General features: G+C 36.8%; 2 protein-coding genes across 7 annotated transcripts in view; both read left to right on the top strand.

Moving 5' to 3' along the window:
• The window catches only part of actn1 (actinin, alpha 1), a 49,103-nt gene extending 38,347 nt beyond the window's left edge, over positions 1-10,756 (top strand). For 2 of the 6 annotated variants that reach the window (XM_039656149.2, XM_039656148.2), the window contains exons 9-22: positions 651-743; positions 1,376-1,606; positions 1,720-1,867; positions 2,774-2,924; positions 3,014-3,122; positions 3,261-3,401; positions 4,455-4,637; positions 4,808-4,942; positions 5,744-5,923; positions 6,016-6,162; positions 7,617-7,697; positions 7,945-8,010; positions 9,668-9,826; positions 9,910-10,491. In XM_039656149.2, the coding sequence (XP_039512083.1) occupies positions 651-743; positions 1,376-1,606; positions 1,720-1,867; positions 2,774-2,924; positions 3,014-3,122; positions 3,261-3,401; positions 4,455-4,637; positions 4,808-4,942; positions 5,744-5,923; positions 6,016-6,162; positions 7,617-7,697; positions 7,945-8,010; positions 9,668-9,826; positions 9,910-10,068 (1,983 nt within the window). In that variant the 3' untranslated portion in view covers positions 10,069-10,491. Of the gene's footprint in view, positions 1-650; positions 744-1,375; positions 1,607-1,719; positions 1,868-2,773; positions 2,925-3,013; positions 3,123-3,260; positions 3,402-4,454; positions 4,638-4,807; positions 4,943-5,743; positions 5,924-6,015; positions 6,163-7,616; positions 7,698-7,944; positions 8,011-9,667; positions 9,827-9,909 lie in introns of all 6 variants that reach the window. The other 4 variants (XM_039656153.2, XM_039656152.2, XM_039656151.2 and 1 more) reach the window with 2 other exon arrangements.
• Positions 10,757-12,235: 1,479 nt separating this feature from the next.
• On the top strand, positions 12,236-14,978 carry cox16 (cytochrome c oxidase assembly factor COX16). The gene is made up of 4 exons (XM_039656170.2): positions 12,236-12,438; positions 12,951-13,028; positions 13,185-13,253; positions 14,554-14,978. The coding sequence occupies exons 1-4, from the start codon at positions 12,376-12,378 to the stop codon at positions 14,665-14,667; spliced, it is 324 nt and encodes a 107-aa protein (XP_039512104.2). The 5' UTR covers positions 12,236-12,375; the 3' UTR covers positions 14,668-14,978.
• Positions 14,979-15,844: the final 866 nt, after the last annotated feature.

Genomic DNA, 15,844 nt, shown 5'->3' with positions numbered 1-15,844 from the left:
TAAATTTAAAAACATTAAAAAAGCACTTTCTATAATGTTTTTTTTGTATTTTAATTTTCAACACAAAGTACAAATAACAAATCAATATAAGCCTAGTAAAAACTTTACTGTTACTTTTTCATCTAAACAATGTAAACTGAAAGATCGTATGATCACGTTTGTATTGATTTTTAATTTTTTTTCTTAAAACTTTACTTTTGCACTATTCAGCAGAAACTGCTGGTTTCTTGAAAACATTTTTCTTATGAAAAGCATGACATTTTATCCACTGCTGATCAGCATTATGTGCCGACATGTATAACATTTTAGATCATAAAGTTGAGAGTCACTGCATGAACTCTGTCTGTCACTGACAATGGTAAACTGAGCTTATCATTGTTTTCTCCTCTTCCTTTTTGGCTTTTAGAATTGCAACTCACTTCCTATAACCCCCGCCCCCCTCCCCTCCAAAAATACACACATTTATAATTAAAAACATGCACAGAAGGGTTATATGATATTGACGTAGCGGTTGATTGCTTTTGGTAACGGTAATAAATTGACAGACGACCTCATCACACTTAAACACACAAAACCTTAACAGCGTTGCCATGGCGCTGATGTGGTTTCCACAGAAACAGAAGCAGATTCACTGTCCTTTACCCCCTCAGGCCGAGACAGCAGCCAATCGGATCTGCAAAGTGCTGGCTGTCAATCAGGAGAACGAGCAACTGATGGAAGACTATGAGAAACTAGCCAGTGATGTGAGCACACTCATTCATGTTCTGTCCTCTTCACTCCCATCCTCCTCTCGTCTCGTCTCCTTATCTATCCTGTCGTCTCAAACTGTGCTCATTTAGGGCCTGTGAGAAGTTTCAGTCATTTAAACTCAGCTAATATCTAGCACATTTACTCTACAGTGTTCCTATGGTCATGGAAAAGAGGGAATTTTAAAATACTGCTTTCCAGGCCAGGCAGTTCCATGAAAATTAATACAATCTTAAAAGATCTTGGAAATTGAATATATTAAATGTGAATTATTTTAGCTTTGTTAAACTTCTCTAAATAAAGTAGTAATTCCACAATAATTAAATACTGTAAATAAACAAACAATTAAGATAAAACAAAATTAATAAATAAAACCCAAATCCTGTATTTCAGAATAACTGGAAAAATCATGGAAATGTATTTAAATTAAATGGGAGCCTTGTATCTAATTCATATTAAAAAAAACAATAAATCTCATATTTAAAACCCAATCTCATATTATCTCTTTTTCTCTCTTTATCTCATTCTGTCTGCTCCCACTATTTCCAATGTGTTTTATCCTCTTTTTTCCCCTCTTCTTGTTGTTTCCTCCCTTTTTTCCCGTCTCTCTCTCTCTTGCTCTCTTCAGCTATTGGAGTGGATTCGCAGAACCATCCCGTGGTTGGAGAACCGCGTTCCGGAGAACACTATGCAGGCCATGCAGCAGAAGTTGGAGGATTTCCGGGACTACCGACGACTTCACAAACCGCCTAAAGTTCAGGAGAAATGTCAGCTGGAGATCAACTTCAACACACTGCAGACCAAACTCCGCCTCAGTAACCGGCCTGCGTTCATGCCCTCAGAGGGGAAGATGGTCTCGGTGAGAACTTAGCCCAAGTACTTACTTACAAGTATCAACTAAAGTTTTCGAGCATCCAACTCTAATAGCTTGACTTGTAATACTGGTCAGTAATGAGTCGTCTGCATGTGTAGGATGTCTCCAATGCGTGGGGAGGTCTTGAGGGAGCAGAGAAGGGTTATGAAGAGTGGCTACTGAATGAGATTCGCAGACTGGAGAGACTCGACCATCTTGCAGAGAAATTTCGCCAAAAAGCCGCCATCCATGAAGCCTGGACTGCTGGTAACAGATTGATGAAGCAAAACGAAGCAGAAACACACATGCTGCGTCCCTATTTGCCTACTTATACTATGCCCTAAAAGTATGTACTCTTTTTGTGAAGGAAAAGAGTAGGCAAGCTTTTGGGCCTCAACCGGCCTGTCAATAATAATCACAGTTATCATCTTCATATACACCAAATTTTATTTCATTAAATATACTTAAACGATTCTTCCTACCATATCGAAAGAAAACAAGTAGTGTGTTAATTTGTCAGTCATGTGTAGGGGTGTATTTATTCACTATATGCACAGTTCTGTTGAATGATAAATGACATTTAACTAAATGTACAAATAAAACTGCTTAAATAACCACAATATTAATAACAACACTGAAAAAAGAGGTTTATCTGTCAGTCGGATGCGCATGAATGTTGCGTTCCTTACTTTAGCAATAGTAGACACCCATCTGAAGGTCGCAGTCGCTGTTTAATTTGCACCTTGGCTGAGACACATTAGGGGAAGCATTTAAATAATCGTTGGTGCAAATTAAATATAACACAGATAACATTAAAAAATATTTTTCATCAGGGTAGATAATATTGATTATTAATAATAATCACCCTTACAGTGTGTCTCTACCGTTGGTCTTGCGAACATCTGCCATGTTTGTAGTTTTTTTAGTCATGTTTGTAGTTCTGAACCAAATCATCCACTAGCAATGAGTTTTTGGTAATATCAGTGTTAGAGTAGGTCACACTCTTTTCAACAAACTATGCATTGGGACAAACTTATTTTAATCTCACATATTATTTAGGATGGGTAGTATGCACTTTGGGACAGAGGGACAATCTTTTCCTTTGTTCACAAGAATTGAGTTCCTCATTCTCTCTAAGTCTAAGGTATGGCTGATCTTTACTGCTCCCTGTAGGTAAGGAGGAGATGTTGCAGGACAAAGACTTCGAGACTGCAACCCTCTCAGAGATCAAAGCTCTGCTGAAGAAGCACGAGGCGTTCGAGAGTGACCTCGCAGCTCATCAGGACAGAGTGGAACAGATCGCTGCCATCGCTCAGGAGCTTAAGTCAGTAAACACACTGAAAAACCTGATTCAGACAATGCTCGTTGAAGTAGTTTAATAGCTTCACTCTCACACCAATTCTCGCTCTTTAGTGAGTTGGAGTACTACGACTCTCCCAGTGTAAACGCTCGCTGTCAGCAGATCTGCGATCAGTGGGATTCATTGGGAGTTTTAACTCAGAAACGCAGCGAAGCCTTGCAGGTAAAAAACGTGAAAAATGCCTCGAATTTATCATTTCTATTCTGTATGAATTTTTGGTGATATTCTGTCTGCCACTGTTTGTGTTTGTGTTTTCTCTGCATTCATATGTGTGTGTCTTGGCTCTATCTCTTCCCTCAGAGGACAGAGAAACTGTTGGAAACGATTGATCAGCTGTACCTGGAGTTTGCCAAAAGGGCTGCACCCTTTAACAACTGGATGGAGGGAGCCATGGAGGACCTGCAGGACACTTTTATCGTCCACACTATTGAGGAGATCCAGGTATTGCACATTAATCATCCATTTATCCATCTTTTCTAGTCGGCTTGCCTCAGTCATAAAAATTTAATTTACTGTACAATGTGGAATGTCACAGAATTTGGCTAAGTATGGATGAATGAATTAAAAGTGGGGCTTTTATAAGGTGTTTGAACACAGATGTGTGTCCACAGTGTGTGTGAACAACCAACCTATAATGGTAAAAATCAACCCAATACTGTTTTATAATCCCCATATATCATTATCAATCTCTCACAACAAGCTGTTTCAAAGTTCCCCCTACTCCTATGTAAGAGTAGGGAAACCCCGCCCACGACTGGTGACGATCTGCAATAGATCCGGCCGTGTTATAGTAGGAGTTGATCTTCTTCTGCGGGGGTGGTGTTTTATCTTCTTTGACGTCATAGTTCCCCACTTTGAAAAGAGTCGTTTGCTGAGGCTGGTGTCAATAAGAGCTTTTGTTGGACTAACAAGGATGTTTTCAGTTCTGAAACTTACAGGATATTCTTATAATATGACGACCTCTTAGATGTCAAAAGCTCAAGGAAAATTGGATTTCTCAGTTTATCACCCCTTTAAAAATAGCATCCCACCGGGAGGGTAGAAATTGTGTGTTTTCCCTCACACCCAAAAAGGGGCAACTTTGACAAGCTGTAATAAAAAAATCTGGGTGGTATTTTGCACTGAAGCTTCACAGACACAGAGATTTATATTACATAAGTGTGAAAATGGGCATAATAGTTCACCTTTAATCAAATCGCGACATGGACTAGTCTTGACTATAAAATCACAAAAAGACAGTCTTTAAACATGAAATCAGCATGTATAGTTTTGTCTGAATGAGCAGAAAATTCTCCTTCAGCACATTAGCAAAATGATCTCATCTGTCTGTCCATCCATCTGGTGGATTTCAAGTGTGACGGTAAAGTTTTCTGGTGCATTTCATACAAAAGTTGATGTAAGAGTGAAAATTGAAATGTTGCAGAGGAGGAATGTTTCAGAAAATTATAGCACCTCTCTTTTGTGTGTGTGTGTGTGTGTGTGTGTGTGTATCAGGGACTCAGCACAGCACATGAGCAGTTTAAAGCCACACTGCCCGAGGCAGATAAGGAACGACAGGCCATCCTGGGCATCCATAATGAAATTGCTAAAATTGTGCAGACATACCACGTCAACATGGCTGGCACCAACCCCTACACCACCATCAACCCCCAAGAGATCAATGCCAAATGGGATAAGGTTTGAGCACATTTTCTTTTCTTTTTCAAGAAAATAAACTTGTGCAGGTAAAATAGAGGAGAATTTTCCATGTATATATGACACATGAATATATATGGGTACAAGAAGAGATGATTAATTCACCTCCACACTGCTTTCTCCTAATCAGATTTCTCTCTCTCTCCTCTCAGGTGAGGCAGTTAGTACCCCAGAGAGATCAGGCCCTGGTTGAAGAACACGCTCGTCAGCAGAATAATGAGAGACTGCGCAGACAGTTTGCTAATCAGGCAAATGTTATCGGGCCCTGGATCCAGACCAAGATGGAGGTGGGACATGAGCTAAATTAACAGAAAATTAATCACATTCTCTTATGGTACTGTCAGAGAACTGAGAAAAGTCAAAAATGTTCTTGGTGAGTAGCTTACATACACGGTCACATGTAGTTGATTTACATACAGTACCGTTCAAATGTTTGGGGTTAGGGTGACTTTAAAAAAAATAAATAAATACTTTTATTCATCAAGGATGCATTAAATTGATCAAAAGTGACAGTAAAGACGTATATATATATATATATATATATATATATAATGTTATAATGTTTCAAAAGATGATTGAAACGAAATGATTTCTGAAGGATCATGTGACACTGAAGCCTGCTGAAAATTCAGCTTTACCATCACAGGAATAAATTACATTTTAAAATATATTAAAAATTAAAACAGTTACAGTTTACAGTTAAAACTGTTTAATTACTTAATTACATGAAATGTTTACATAGGATATATAAGTTATTATTTGTCATAACTATTTGGAGCAAAGTAAGTACACAGGGATTGTCTTGTTAAAAATTCTATGGGAATCTACATCCAATACCTCAATAATTTAAGTAATTTTATTGTATTTGCTCTTATGAAACTTTTCCTGAGGTTAACACTGACATTTGTAGAAGACAGTGAGATGAAGTCAATCATGGAAAAGAATGCATCCAATACTACTATATTAGCTCTGAACTATAATTTGGGTGGCCTTAGAAAAAATGTGTAGAGAAAGACCCTGAGGCAGAGGTTCAGGAAGAACTGTCATTGTCCTCTTATTTTAAAATGGTTTTAATGTTTAATCTTCAGGAAATTGGCCGAATCTCTATCGAGATGCACGGTACCCTGGAGGATCAGCTGACCCACCTGCGGCAGTATGAGAAGAGCATAGTAAACTACAAACCAAAGATTGACCAGCTAGAGGGAGACCATCAACTAATACAGGAAGCACTTATATTTGACAACAAACACACTAATTACACAATGGAGGTATATACACGCACAAAAACTCTCAAATGCTTATTTCCAACCCCCCCCCCCAGTGCATTTGTATGTTCCTGACATCTCTTTTCTTCCTCTAGCACATCCGTGTTGGTTGGGAGCAGCTCCTCACCACCATCGCTCGCACCATTAACGAGATCGAGAACCAGATTCTGACCCGTGACGCCAAAGGCATCAGCCAGGACCAAATGAATGAGTTTAGAGCCTCGTTCAACCACTTCGACCGAGTCAGTATGACACTGCACAGTCCAACACCACAGTTTAACATCATTAAGAGCAGTAGGACGTCTGAGACCGTAACTTGGTTAATTCATCTGAGAATAGCATGACTATATTTTAGTTTGTGATTGGCTGCTGCGATACTTTGTGTGGTACCTTGCAGACTCGGGCAAAATTTAGAGTTTAAAGCTACACTGTGTGATTTTTACCCCCATCTAGCGGTGAAAAGGTATATGACCATCCAGTGAATATTAGTTTCTGTTCCTCTCAATTCCGATTTCGTTTTAACTCCTACGGTGGCCAATGTAGTCCAAGATTAACTTGGCTTCCAGTTCGACCTCATCCATGAGTGTTAACACAAACGTAAACGCGAAAGGCGAAGCTTGAATTAACGGGTATGTCCCTCTTTGGCTAATGTACTTTCAAGATGGAGGGGCAACATGGCGACCGACATTAGAACCCCTTACCCGTATGTATTTTCAATGGCATATTATACACTCACGAGAATACTTTATTACTTGAACGAAGTAAATATACATTAATGAGCACATATATTTTTGAAAGAACTAAGTGTTTTTAGCTAAGAATAAACTAAAAGAGTTACACGGTGTAGCTTTAAGATTTTGGTTCCTTTTAGAGCACAAGTTATCATTTGAATTTAATTAATCATGCTCCACAGGAAGTGTGGAATGACAGAAAGTAGAATTTATTGAATTGTGATTTAAAGAAATTCAGCAGGTAATGTTTTGCTTCAACAAAGACCAACAAAGTTTATTGTGCCAAGATCATTACCTCAATAACTTGTTTTAACAATAAAAAGTGAAATTGGGCAGGATAAAATTGTTTAGTCTTATCAGATTTTGTTTCAAGGATTTTTAAACCTCACATATATAGAAAATGTGAATTTCTTTGATTTTCAACTCATTTCGATTCTACTTTAATTCAAATTTCAATTCCACGTCATGTTTGCTACTTTTACTGATTTTCAACTCAGGAATTGAATGATCAAAATGCACAAGTATCTGAGTTTTGGCTTTCATAGAAATGCATTTGTATTATTGACCTGATTTGCACAGAGTGGAATTAATGTCACCCACACATGTCCCAGATTACAGGCTGCCACGCTGAAACCTAACGCTGCACTAAAAACCCACGCAGTGCCACCCAAGACACCTTAACATTGATTAAACAGCATAGTTGACCGTTAACCGAGCACAGCAGGCCCAGATTTTGAGCATCACATTTTAGATCTGTCCTCACAGCCACGCCCCCGCCCCTCTCACAGCACAGTACTGCACAGTTTGTCCTAACGTTTGTGCACTTTCTCTTCTTTTGTCTTCTCGTTTTTCTCTTCTGCATGGACCCTCTTCCATGTCTGCATGACATTACCCCACCCCTCCCATGTGTGTGCTGCATGTCCACGCTGCTGACCTCTGACCCTGCCCACGGCTCTGACACCCAGGACCACTCGGGCGCACTGGGCGCTGAAGAGTTCAAAGCCTGCCTTATCAGTCTGGGCTTCGATATCGGGAACGACGCACAGGTACACACACACCGACACCAGTCAGGGAGTTCTGCCATTAACCACACTCTTTTTGTTTTTGTTTTTTTTCCCCTTTCTACTCTCTTTTTCTTTTCTTTTCGCTCTCGGTCTTATTTTTTTTTCCAATTTTCTCTCAACCCTTCCTCTAAAATGACTTCCTTCACTTATACTCCTCCTACCCTCTTTCGCTCTTCATCTTTCTGTCCACTACTACCTGGCTCTGTTTGTCCCTCGTGGGTTCCTGTAGAAGAGAACAGGCATGATGGATGCAGAAGACTTCAGAGCCTGCCTCATCTCCATGGGTTATAATATGGTAAAGCAGAGAGTTCAAATCTCCATGGGTTGTGATAAGGTTAAACTGAGAGTTTAGGTCCCCGTGGATAATGAACTGGTAAATCATATAATCTGAATGTTTTGTAATATGGATAAATTGATAGTTACAATCCCTCTGGATTAATCTGGTAAAACGGATTTAGAAATCTAAATGGTACAACCTGGAAAATTCTAGATTTATGATCAGCATGGGGAAGCTGTTATAATCTCCAAGTGTTCAGTTAATGCAGTTATCATTTGGCTTAGGATGAATTTCCTGAACTCTTGGATAGTTACATCTGTTTGGGTTATTTTCTGAGAAAGTTACTTAAGTATTACTGGAAAAGTAGCATGAACTAGTAAAAAAGTCCACGTATAGTAGCCTAATTCAATCCCTATGTAATATAACTTATTATAAATTGAAGATATATGTGGTAAAACAGAGATTTATAATCTACTACATAGATATAAACCTGGAAAAATGAAGATTTGTCTACATGGGGTATCCATCTTATTTTTAACATAAGAGTAGGTGCGGCCATTTGTAACTTAAATGTGCAAAAACATTCTGTTATCCTGCTTGTTGCAATTACACGCCTTAAAGGAGCCGTCCCTTAAAAACAGATCATTACAGACAGAGTGTTCGAATGAAGGCAGAAATAATTATTTTTTGTTGTTTTATTGCTAAAAGCTTTATTAACATTATAAGTGAGCCTCAAGGAACATATTAAAATAATAAGAAAAATTCCATGTCATGACCCCTTTGAATTATTATACTCATAAACACACTGGTTTGTAACACTAATAGTTTACAGTTTTCACAGGAAGTAGCTTACTTCCACATTGAAAAATAAGGTGGATACTATGGTAATAAACTGCATGCATTATTATCTAAGAAGGCAGAGTTATGTGGTTAAGGGAAGATTTCCTGAACTCTTGGTTAGTTCCATCCATGTGGTTCAGTGTTATTTTTGTATTTATATAATATTATAGTATTTATTCAAATTTTAAATTATCTTTTATTTTGTATATCTTCATTGTACTTTTAAGTTTTTGTAATTTTGTTTTGTCGTGTGTGTGTGTGTGTGTGTGTGTGTGTGTTTATATATACATTTTTTACATGGTTTTAACTTTTTTTTGTTTTAGCTATTTTAGTACTTCAACATACAATTATTAATTTAGTTATTTGCCTAGGCCATATTTCTGATTTTTAAATAATATTTTTAATTTAATCTTTTTTAATGTAGCACTTTTTTGTCTGTTTGTTTTAGTTAATTAACAATATCAGCACTAATGTGGTTATTATTTGAGAAATTACGCAAGTATTTCTGGAAAAAGTAGCATAAACTGGATGAGAAAAGTCCAAGGATTGTAAATTAAACTACAAGTGGATCAAAAAAGTTAATCAAAGTTCTCCTAAGAAAAGAAGGGCTATTGTTCAAAATGTATATATAACTTTAAAAGATTTTCTATCCACTTTTAATCCTGTAAAATATATTATTCCCTTAGACTGTTATAATCTATAATCTGGTAGTTATTCCAGGTTAAAAAAAAAAAGAAGAAGAAAAAAAATAGCATCAGCTATGCTAACCCAGTGAGGAACAACCCTTCATACTGTTTTCATAGTGATTTTTAAGAAGAATTTCTCTGTTCTGTAGGGAGAGGCGGAGTTTTCCCGCATCATGAGCATTGTGGATCCTAACAGACTGGGATTGATCACATTCCAGGCCTTCATTGACTTTATGTCTCGCGAGACGGCCGACACGGACACCGCTGATCAGGTCATGGCATCGTTTAAAGTCCTTGCTGGAGACAAGGTACATATGCAACATCCAAAAGACATTTCCTGTGTTAAAATGTTTAAATTAATAACCAAGTGAATAACTCTTATCTGGTGCAGAACTATATCCTGGCGGATGAGCTGAGGCGCGAGCTCCCTCCTGATCAGGCCGAGTACTGCATCGCCCGCATGACGCCTTACTCCGGCCCTGACACCGTCCCGGGAGCTCTCGACTACATGTCCTTCTCCACAGCCCTCTACGGGGAGAGTGACCTCTGAAACGTGTCCCCCAGGATGTGGGGTCAACCTGCCTTCTGATACAAATACACACAAATACGCATATTCATAAACACACACATAGCTTGCACTCTATGCGAGTAAAAGCGGCTCTTCAGTGTTGATCTAGCACCAACAAGCAGAGCAAGCAGAACTGGTCCCAGATCAGCCAATCAGAGCAGCTTCCATCAGCACTTCACAATGATGTTGTGTCATTTTTGTATCTTCCTATCAGCCCAGGCCTTTCTGTGTGTCATATACGACTTTCTGCTCTTTTTCCAGCCGTGTTCATGAAGTCTGTCTTGCCTGTTTTGGGAATTGTGTCACATAGAGAAAGCCTAATGTTGTGACCGTTGACCCATGTGATAACTAATGACCAAGCGTTCAGATTGGTACCCTTTTTTTACATGCTTGTTGATGAGAATGCTTTTTGATTGTTCTCTTGTGACGGTGAGTCAGATTTCATGAACCGTTCTTCGCCTTTCTGCTTCCATGCGCAACATTGAGAAACTCCCTCCCCCCCAGAGGAATGTTTTCTGTATTTTTACTTCTTATTTTGTTTTTTCCCTCTTCATAAAGGAATAAAGGTAACATATTTTATTATACAGAACAAAAAAAGGTATTTTTCTTCACCTTATTAAAAAAAAACTTTAAAAAAATTATGAAAATTTAAATAAAGAAACAACCACAATTGCGTGTTTGTGTTTTTTAACTGCTTGTATCAAGGAGAAATGTGTCCTATTAAGTTGAGATGCTTTGTTTTAATGTAAAAAGGACAACAATTAGGCATATCGTTTTCAAAACTGTCATTTTGACTAATTAATTTATTCATTCGCATGCTTACTCAACTCATTAGTAATTCAATTTGCTGGCAGAATTAGGGGCAGAACATACATATACAGTATATATATATATATATATATATATATATAAGAGTTCAGGTGCAAAAGCCTCTAAAAGCCATTTGAAATTTTCTTCTTTAATGATGATTTTTATCAAACTTGTATATTTAAGTTCATTAATTTCACTTACTTTGTAAATGGCAAAGATAATTACCTATTAATTGTTATTTAAGTGAAATTACTGAACTTAAATATACAAGTTTGATAAAAATCATCATTAAAGAAGAAAATTTCAAATGGCATTTAGAGGCTTTTGCATCTGAACTCTTCATATATATATATATATATATATATATATATATATATATAAGGACCAAGCTGCTATACTTTCAGATTATTCACATAATTTGATTAAATTCTTGATAATTCTTGATAAAGTACATTCATTTAAAAAAACAATATGTATGTGCCCTAGTAAGTTTCTCAGAACTTCCCTAAAGTTTTGGCAAGGTTCTCTCAAAAGTTAGGTTCTCTCAGAGTTATCGTCTCCTATACTCACATACTGTAATAACCTCTCCCTTCTAAGTACTTGAACCATTGGCCAAGTTTTCCAGCCTGTCAAGAAGTATGTTAAGATTGATAGTGTCAAATACAGCCCTGAGGTCGAGTAGTACCAGTAATTTGCCTGAATCAGTGTTTAAGTGAATATTGTTTATCTTTTCGAGCGCTGTCTCTGTGCTGTGATCGGAAAGTCAGACTGAAAATTGTCAAAGTATCCCTAAAACTACAACAAAACAGTGTGCATCTTTCCATTAAATGTCTCATGTGTCAGCCAAGGATCGAGATTGGTACATGATGTCCAACCAAAACCAGGTCATTCAAGTGACAGAATGGAGAAAAAAAAAACCTTGTTTGAACCCAGGCTCAGTCAGTGGCCAGTTCTCCTCTGGCCAACAAATGAACAGTATATGGTATGGTTATGATTCAGGCAGCATTATTTGCCAGAAGTCAGATTGGATTGGAACATCCAATTAATCTAGAGAGAACATCAGCATACAGATGGCCTCAGAGCGAACAGACATGGACTAAAAATCACAAACTCTTATTCTGATTTCATGAGTTTCATTATGTCTTCTGGCATTTCTTGCTAATTTTATTTTATGATTTTCATGACAAAGAATAATTGAATTAAATATCATATTACATTGATCAGTTTACGTGCAGTTTACGTAAATAATCCATAGACAGTAGAAATAATCACATTAATCTACTACGCCCTCATTTTTTAAAGTGGAACCCATTGCTCCTTTCGTAGTTCTACACGGACGGAAAATGAGGCTGTACGACACCGCTGCAAGGATTTGTGGGTTTACATGGCTGCGCCCTGTGAAGCCATGTTGATTTATATCCTACTGACTTTATTCTGAATAATATGAATTTGTGAAATGACGTACATGAGCACATAAACATGTGGGATCAAGTTCGTAAACTACAAAAGAACAAAACCGTGAAATATGGGATCCCGATGCTGGTGAGCTTTTTAATGTAGCGTTGTGTATGCTGGATGAGCTAAGTTATTATCATCAAGTCTTTAGTTATGTTTTAAATATTTGTGTGCGACCTAATCTTTAGTAATTATTTGATCGTGGTTTAAATAATACTTATAATAATAATGGTAACGTTAGTAGTAGTAATGAGGTTGTTTAAATGAACAAGTCAAACAAAGGTCATTTAGAGTGATGTAATTTTTTTTGTCCAGGTTTCTTTTTTAATTAAATTTTTTTATAAGAGTGCACTGTGAGGATTATTTAGTAGTAAAAAGAAAACCTGTATTTAAATCAACTCATTAATGCCTAAAATAGTAAAGTAAAATATTACAGGAGTATAATTCAGTTCTTTCAGATTTCTTTTTTCATTGTTGATACTATCAGTTTTTCAATGTGCAATATTTACAAGTTCTAGTTTCTATTTACAGGATCTAGTTTCTGCCTTTGTACATAATGAGGTAGACTAATACTCATATTTAAATGTTTATCTCTGAAGCTTCTGATCGTGGGAGGGTCGTTTGGATTGAGAGAATTCACTCAGATTAGGTATGATGTGCAGAAGATCAAAAAGAAGGTATGTGAACCTTAAAAGACTTCTGAAATACAATCTGTCCATCTTACCAAACAGACAGAACTGATTTGTGCTGTTAAATGCAATCTCATACCATGTTATCATTATACTTCTTTCATGTTGTTATTATTGTTTAATTTTTTTGCATGTTTGTTCTAGCTGGACCCGACACTGGAAGCTCGGGTGAACACTCAAAAACAGTCTGTCATCCTCGAGGAAGAGTATGAGGTATTGAGATCTGTGTTCGCACACTGTTTCATAGTGCTATAATGTTTTGACGAGCCATCTGCTGTTTTGCTGCCTACAGCATGGATGTTATGTTTATTCGGTAGTGAGTTTGTGGTAGCATAATTGTTAAACATCTGGCTTGTTAAATACAATGGGTGCAGGTTTGGATCTGACGCAGGGTGACTCATGAATTGTAATCACAATTTTGTCGTGCAGTTTGTCAATCAGGACACATAACACTAGGTTGCTTCAGTAAGACTCACCGACCTGGTAATTAGTGTGCTACAATTTTTTTTTTTTGTACCGAAAGTGTAGCTATTTAGTCCCAACTAAGTGCACTGGATGGCACTTGGTTCATATATAATCTCCATTTCATGCTGTGGGTGTTTGAGGCTGTCCACAGCACAGTAGCAACACACTTTCATTATACTGCAGTGGTGATTCTCTCTGCCTTTAACTTTTTTTTTTTGTTGCTTTTGAGCCATTTTAAAAAGTTTACAACGCCATTAAATGTGACCTTCTGCTACCAGGCGAGTAGTATAAGAGCGCCCTCAAGTGGAACCAGAGAAGATGAGTTATTATAAGCAACTTCACAGCTGTTCATTAGATGATAAATAGGTGTCATCTCCAGTATTTTATATTAGATTTCACACTGACCCATCATGCATCATTTATAACAAACCAACGCTCTGCTTCAGCTGATTGGGCTCATCTTTAGTTACTAGATGCATTACAGATTAAAAGTTTTGGGTCATGAAGATTTTATTCAGCAACGATTAAACCAATCAAAAGCGACAGTAATTTATAATTTTACAAAAGAACCTTAAAATAAATGTTGTACTATTGAGCTTTCTATTAATCAACATTGATAATAAGAAATGTTTCTTGAGCATATTAGACTGATTTCTGAAGGATCATGTGACACTGAAGACTTGAGTAGTGATGCTGAAAATTCACCTTTGCCATCGCAATAAATTACATTTAAAAATGTATTATAATAGAAAACAGTTATTTTAGATGTAATAATATTACTATTCAAATAAGTGCAGCCTTGGGGAGCACGATAGGCTTTTAAAAACATTTAAAAATATATTTTTTACTTTAACTGTATTATTCAGGCCATTTAATAATTTAGCAAGACTTGATTAGAAGTTTAATGCATTTTTCTATGCATTTATTCTTGACTTCTGATTGCCATTTAGCATGCTTTGCGCTTTGCTTGTGCATTCGATTTGTGGCTTAAACTGGCTATGGTAAAAAGAGTCATTTTGATGGAATCCAATCTCATTTGTTGCTACAGAAATTGAAAGATAAGGACTTGGGTGGATGGCAGAACATCCGTGGCCCTCGTCCCTGGGAGGATTCCAGGGAGACCCAGGACCAGCAGCGATCGCGGCTCAATAAAGGCACATAGAACTGAAAGTTTAAACTTCACCTATTGGCCCTAAGATGTAAGACACTTCAAACCAGTGCAGGCTATACCTTGGTTGTCACTTCATACTAGATCAGCACTATTATGTTATTGTATACCTAGACCAGAAACTACCGATTTGGATTTGTTGTTGGAAAGATACTTTTCTAATACACTTTTGTGGCTGGATATGTGTATAGTATGTACTCTGTACAGTGTCTTATTTATGGTGTCAGGCAGACTGTAACTAACTCTTATGCCTTGTGTGTTACCTTGTCAGTTCACAAGCACAGTAATACATAACTCAAGACCCATTAGTGCGTTTGAGTGATAATATATATTTCCATGTTCTTTCAATGGTGCAAACAGAATCAGTGCTGGATGAATGGTGTACAGTCTGCATGAATGACCCTCTGTACTTTAAAACCGTATTTGATTATCGCGATTTGAAAAATACTGTCCAGAATTAAGGAAACTTAGCAACCGTCTCACGCAGGAGATATATATATATATATGCTTTAAACATACGTATGTTTATATTCTCTGTAGCTTTACAAATTTGATAGATATTTTACAGAATTCAACAGTAAGGATTTTCCCCCAAAAAAATGTTTAATCCCACCTTCAAAGATTAAGCAATTTGTAAATCATTTTTTCAATGCATTTTTATATTTTAGTGAATGTGAAGAATTGCGTTTTTATATATTTTCAATTTCATTTTCTTTACAAAAATGATTGAAAACACTTTAGAATAATTTAACCCATTAGTTAACATGATTTAATATATTAACCCACATAAAATTAAATGAGCAATGCATTTCTTACTAATGATAGTTTATAAAACATGAAATAGTTAATTGTTAGTCCATGTTAGCTTAGGTCCATTAAAGGGATACTCCACTTTTTATGGAAATAGGCTCATTTTACCACTCCCCCAGAGTTAAACAATTGGGTTTTACTGTTTTCAAATGTATTCAGGCATTTTTTTTATATATTTAGAAGAATATCAGTAACCAGACAGTTTCTGGTCTCATTGACTACCATAGTATATTTTTTTTTAATGAGACCTGAAACTGTCTGGTTACTGATATTCTTCTAAATATCAGAAAATCGGCTGAATGGATTCAAAAACGGTAAAACTGTTTAACTCTGGGGGAGTGGCAAAATGAGCCTATTTCCA

This window comes from Pimephales promelas, chromosome 11 (assembly GCF_988280905.1).
Source record: "Pimephales promelas chromosome 11, fPimPro1.hap1.1, whole genome shotgun sequence".
Classification (NCBI taxonomy): domain Eukaryota; kingdom Metazoa; phylum Chordata; class Actinopteri; order Cypriniformes; family Leuciscidae; genus Pimephales; species Pimephales promelas.
Note: the sequence above shows the minus strand (reverse complement) of the source record. Positions and strands in the feature narration are given on the sequence as shown.